The sequence below is a fragment of the Sus scrofa genome, unplaced genomic scaffold (genome assembly GCF_000003025.6).
Source record: "Sus scrofa isolate TJ Tabasco breed Duroc unplaced genomic scaffold, Sscrofa11.1 Contig1955, whole genome shotgun sequence".
Taxonomy (NCBI): Eukaryota; Metazoa; Chordata; class Mammalia; order Artiodactyla; family Suidae; genus Sus; species Sus scrofa.
Window position 1 is genome coordinate 177244 of NW_018084989.1, and position 5023 is coordinate 182266.

The 5023-nt window shown below is 38.3% G+C and overlaps 1 protein-coding gene across 1 annotated transcript; it reads right to left on the minus strand.

The window, feature by feature from the left end:
* Positions 1 to 4524, minus strand: LOC100155553 (olfactory receptor 6C2-like). Its single transcript, XM_021081678.1, has one exon. The coding sequence runs from the start codon at positions 1540 to 1542 to the stop codon at positions 589 to 591; it is 954 nt and encodes a 317-aa protein (XP_020937337.1). The 5' UTR covers positions 1543 to 4524; the 3' UTR covers positions 1 to 588.
* Positions 4525 to 5023: the final 499 nt, after the last annotated feature.

Genomic DNA, 5023 nt, shown 5'->3' on the forward strand with positions numbered 1-5023 from the left:
TGCCATAGGGGTGGCCCTAAAAAGCCAAAAGACAATCAATCAATAGAAAAGAGAAACAAATTATCCCTACCCATTTTCCTGTTTTAGAAACAGTGGATGGTAGAATAGGAAGGAATCATGAGATAAATAATATTTGACCTGGAAAAGCTATACATTTAAAGAAACAATTGGAAAAAGACCACTCTTATTTTGGTTACTGCATTTTTGTGATTCAGACATAAGCATGATGAGGTATTATTTGGACCTTCTGGAAATTTATATTCATGCTCACTTAGAAAAGTGAATGACAATGAAATGTCTATTTTTTTGAGTTTTATTGAAGCATAGTTGATTTAAAATGTTGTGATAATTTCTTCTGTATAACAAGTGACTCAGTTATACATATACCCACAGCCATTATTTTTCAGAAAGGTCTATTTGAATTAAGGCTACAGTTCTTTCTTTAGTCCATGGTCCTCAGAGTAATAGAAGAGAAATTTTGGTGCTAAGTTAGGCTCTAAATTCAGGACTGTACCCTTGATTTGAATTAGAACACAGTAAAAGATGAAATATTTATATGTGTAAATTTTAAATTTTTACAATCATTGCCTAATCCTTTGAAAGAAAAGCCATCTTTTTTATTAGGTCCCCGAAGGCTTGTTTGACTTGCTTATTCCGTAGCGTATAAATGAAAGGGTTCATCAGAGGAATAACTGAAGTGTTGAGCAGGGACACCGCCTTATTAATGGCCACTCCTTCCTTTGCCGGTTTGATATAGATAAAGATGCAACTTCCATAGGTGATGGAGACCACAATGATGTGGGAAGAACAGGTGGAGAAAGCCTTTTTTCTCTGCTGGGCTGAAGGGAGCCTTAAAATGGACTTGATGATGTAGGTGTAGGACACAATCACACAGACGAGTGTGACCATGAGGGTCAGCACAGCCATGATTAAAACAAGTTGTTCTACAAACTGAGTGTCTGAGCACACGATCTTTAGAAGAGGAGATGCATCACAGCCAAAATGGTCAAGGAGATTGGAGTCACAGAAATCTAGCTGAACTCCTAGGCTGAGAGGTGGGAGTACGACAATTAACCCAATCAGCCAACAGCCAAGGACAAGAACGGTGCATATCCTTCCATTCATGATGGCGGTGTAGTGCAGGGGCTTGCAGATGGCCACGTAGCGGTCATAGGACATGGCGGTTAGGAGAAAAAATTCTGTTGCCCCGATGAGGATGACGAAAAATAACTGAATGACACAGGCATTATAGGTCACACTTTTGTCCCCAGTTGTCATGCTGTACAGGAATCGAGGAACACAGACGGTTGTAAATATTATCTCTAGGATGGAGAAATTCCGAAGGAAAAAGTACATGGGTGTTTTAAGGTGAGAGTCCACCAGAGTGAGGAGGATGATGACCAGATTTCCAACAACAGTGAAAATGTAGGTCAGAAACAGGAATACTGAAAGAAACACCTGGAGTTGTGGGTCATCTGTTAATCCTAGTAGGATGAAGGAAGTGATAGCAGAATGATTTTTCATCACAGTTGTCAGATACATAAGAAGTCTGTATTATAAATCATAAACGTTGAATCTGAGGAATAAAATATAAAAATAATATTTCAATAAGCTATGTATAGAGAAGTAGCAAAACAAGCCAGGAGAAGCACATTTTTCTGGGTCATCATTAGTCACGATGTAAGTGAGTGCATGATGCTTCATTTCCCTGGGCTCTGTTTTCCCTTGCTCTTCAGAACATAGTTTATGAAAAATATTCATCTGAAGTATGATGTCCACTCCAGCACAGACCAATTTAAAAAAACCCAGAGATTTGGTATCCCCAGTACTCAGTGTTGAGTAGGAGATTCACAAATGTCAATAAACAGAAAAAAATGGATAAAAATGTATATCCCCTCTTGTCGTTACAGCACAGCAACATATCATTCTCATACCTAAGGGCAATAAAATACCACCAGTTTCTTATTCTTACTATTTTCTCTGCTTTGCAACACTTGTCCCCTTCAAATAATTTCTTAATCCCCCAACATCCTGAAGAAGTTTTCATTGTTTGAGTGACCTGGGAGCAGTATCACAGAGTTATCATAAAATCTCCCGAAGCCCTTCATCCTCCAGATTTCTTTGCACTCCTTTCATGATAAATAATATACTGAACTGCTGGCATTTGTGTTTCTCTTGTGAATCAGGTTGAACAGCCTGTTTTGTTTCCTTTCTTGATTTCCCATTTTAACCTCCATCCATTGTCTAATGTCCCACCCTTCCTAAGCCTTCCCCAGATCCTAACAAATGGGATGTTTTCCCCAGGGAACAGAATCCCGTACTTAGGCTTTGCACTAAAATCCTTACATAACCTCATTGGTGTTCTGTAGTTTATGCATAGATATTTCAGCTCCCAAATGCCTTCTGGGCTGCTTTCCAACTCCCTTAATAACATAAAATCTACATCCTCCAAGATGCAAATGAGGAAGAATATTTCCTGGGGAAAGCGCTGCTTTCTTTGCCATGATTTCTTTCTCTGAAGACACACCTTACCATTGGGAATTCGTTAATCACAGCTACCCTATCAGTGCTACAGGACATCTCTCTTGTTCTCCACAGTCTGGCCCAAGAAGAGACTCAAATTCTGTGCTCATCCCCCCAAAGAACAAGTGTTGTCAGGCAGTAATTTTAACAAGGACTAAGTATGGCATGGAGAATAAATAAAACTTGCTATTAAGTGTGAATATTCTTAAAAGCTGAAAACCCACAAACCATCCTCAGGAGTTTCCCTACAAGGTTGCCTCCTTGTGTTCCTTCCTCTGAGGATCACGTCAAAGAAGACATCATTTCATCACCTTCCAGGAAGCCCTTGATCAAGTTTTCATTTCCACATTTCTTATCTATTCACTCACCCCTCTTAGAGATGAGGGTAACGTTGAAATTCTAAGAAATATCAGAGCTGGAATTTGAGCCAGTTCAAATTGGATCCCAAGCTTACGTGTTTCCAGAAAAGTTGTCATTTTAGCATTTAGGGCAATTGTTCATCCTTAGTCAATTCTAACAGTCACAAAATAACTAAAATGTTAGCTTTTCAAATGTTTTCTAGCTACAAATGGTATCTCCAGGGCATCTGGGTTACTTCAGGAAATGACTAGAATCGTATCTTCTTAGGAGATATCAATTTTTTGTAATGTGAATGTTTTTTATGTGACGTTTAATATATTCCCTAGGAATACCTTAAGTGTCTTTCCCTCTTGGCCTAGGGAAGGCACCTGTCTTTTCTATAAGAGGGTGCCAGGATGTGATAGGATGTAGCAACACCTTCCTAGAAAATCCTGCTGACCTTCTCTTGTAGCATAAAGGGTTCGCCTAAGTGTCGGCCACTTTTAATAAGGTGTGCCTGTGCAGGGATTGCTCTCTGAGGCTGATATGGTGGTTTCCTGAGAGCCACACATCTTCCCACTTAGTGCCTCCAAAGTTGTCCTCAGCTCCTTCTTTCTACCCGTGGACCCCAATGCTCATGCTGCCCAATACACTGACTCCCACTTAACATTGCGGGGTGGTACACCGCTGCATACCATAAAAATACATAGTCTGTGTTCTCAGTTCAGAGTTCATGGTGGAATGAGATTTGCAAATAACTCCACACCACTGTTTGAATGCTTACTTTAAGAAGAAAATCGTAACACAAAGACATTATATTTAATGATGTTGTTTTAGGCTATGACTGTTTCACTTCCTGCTATCAAGGAATCATTTTAAAATGTGGAGAATTGTTATTTAGTATTTTTGTCTTTAAAGATAATAACATTACATTAATAGTAATAAAATAAAAACATGCATTTATTCTCTGCATTCATCTAGAAGCAAAAGACAAATATAAGAATGCAAGATTTCCTAGAATCATATCACAGAGTTCATCGTTATTCTTATCTTATTAAATTTATTTACAATCTGTTTGTACATATATAGATATGTAAAGCAGTTATTTATACTTTGTGAAATTAATTTTATACGTAAATAACATTCGATATTTTCCTCACTTATCCTCACATTATTCATGCAATTGTTTTTAGAGTACTTACAATGTCTTTTCCTCATGTTATTAAATATTCTTCACAAACACAGCTTTACTTATTATATATGAATATGTAAAGAAAAAAATGATAAAGTTAGTAGTTTTAATATTGAGTATCAGAATTGTTTCCTTTTGTTCTAAATTAATCTTTTAGTGGACATTCTTGTATATAAATATTTCTTTTAAACTCATCAGATTTCACACTTAAGAAATGGTCAATAAAGAATATTGAGGAGTTGCCTCATGGTGCAGTGGTTAACGTATCCGACTAGGAACATAAGGTTGCAGGTTCGATTCCTGGCCTTGCTCAGTGGGTTGGGGATCCGGTGTTGCCTTGAGCTGTGGTATAGGTCGCAGACGCGGCTCGGATCCCACATTGCTGTGGCTCTCGTATAGGCCGGCGGCTACAGCTCCGATTCGACCCCTAGCCTGGGAACTTCCCCATATGCTGCGGGAGCGGCCCAAGAAAAGGCAAAAGACAAAGAAAAAAAAAAAAAGAAATATTGAGTAAAGGGCTTCCCACATTTAGTGCTAAACTAGTCCTTTAGGAAATCTGTCCTCATGTATATTTCCACTATTTGTAAGTGAGAATCTTGATTTCCTGAAGCCTTAGGAATTTGAGCATTATTGCTTTGGGTATTCTTTTTAATGCAGTTTACTAACTAGGTATCCTGATATTTGTTTTTTATTGGTATTTTTCTTGTAAGTGAGGTTTGCTACTTTATTTTAATCATAGTCATTTCATTCCCAAATCATCACCATTATGTTTATCTGACCTTATGATGTTTTCAATTAATAACAAACGTACTTATTTTACATTCCTTTTTGTGTGTGTGTGCAGGTGTGGGGTGGCTTCTGGTGCATGTGGAAGTTCCTAGGCCAGGTACTGAACCTTTGCCACACCAGTAACCAGAGCCACAGCAATGACAATGCTGGATCCTTAACCCACTGAGCCACCAGAGAACT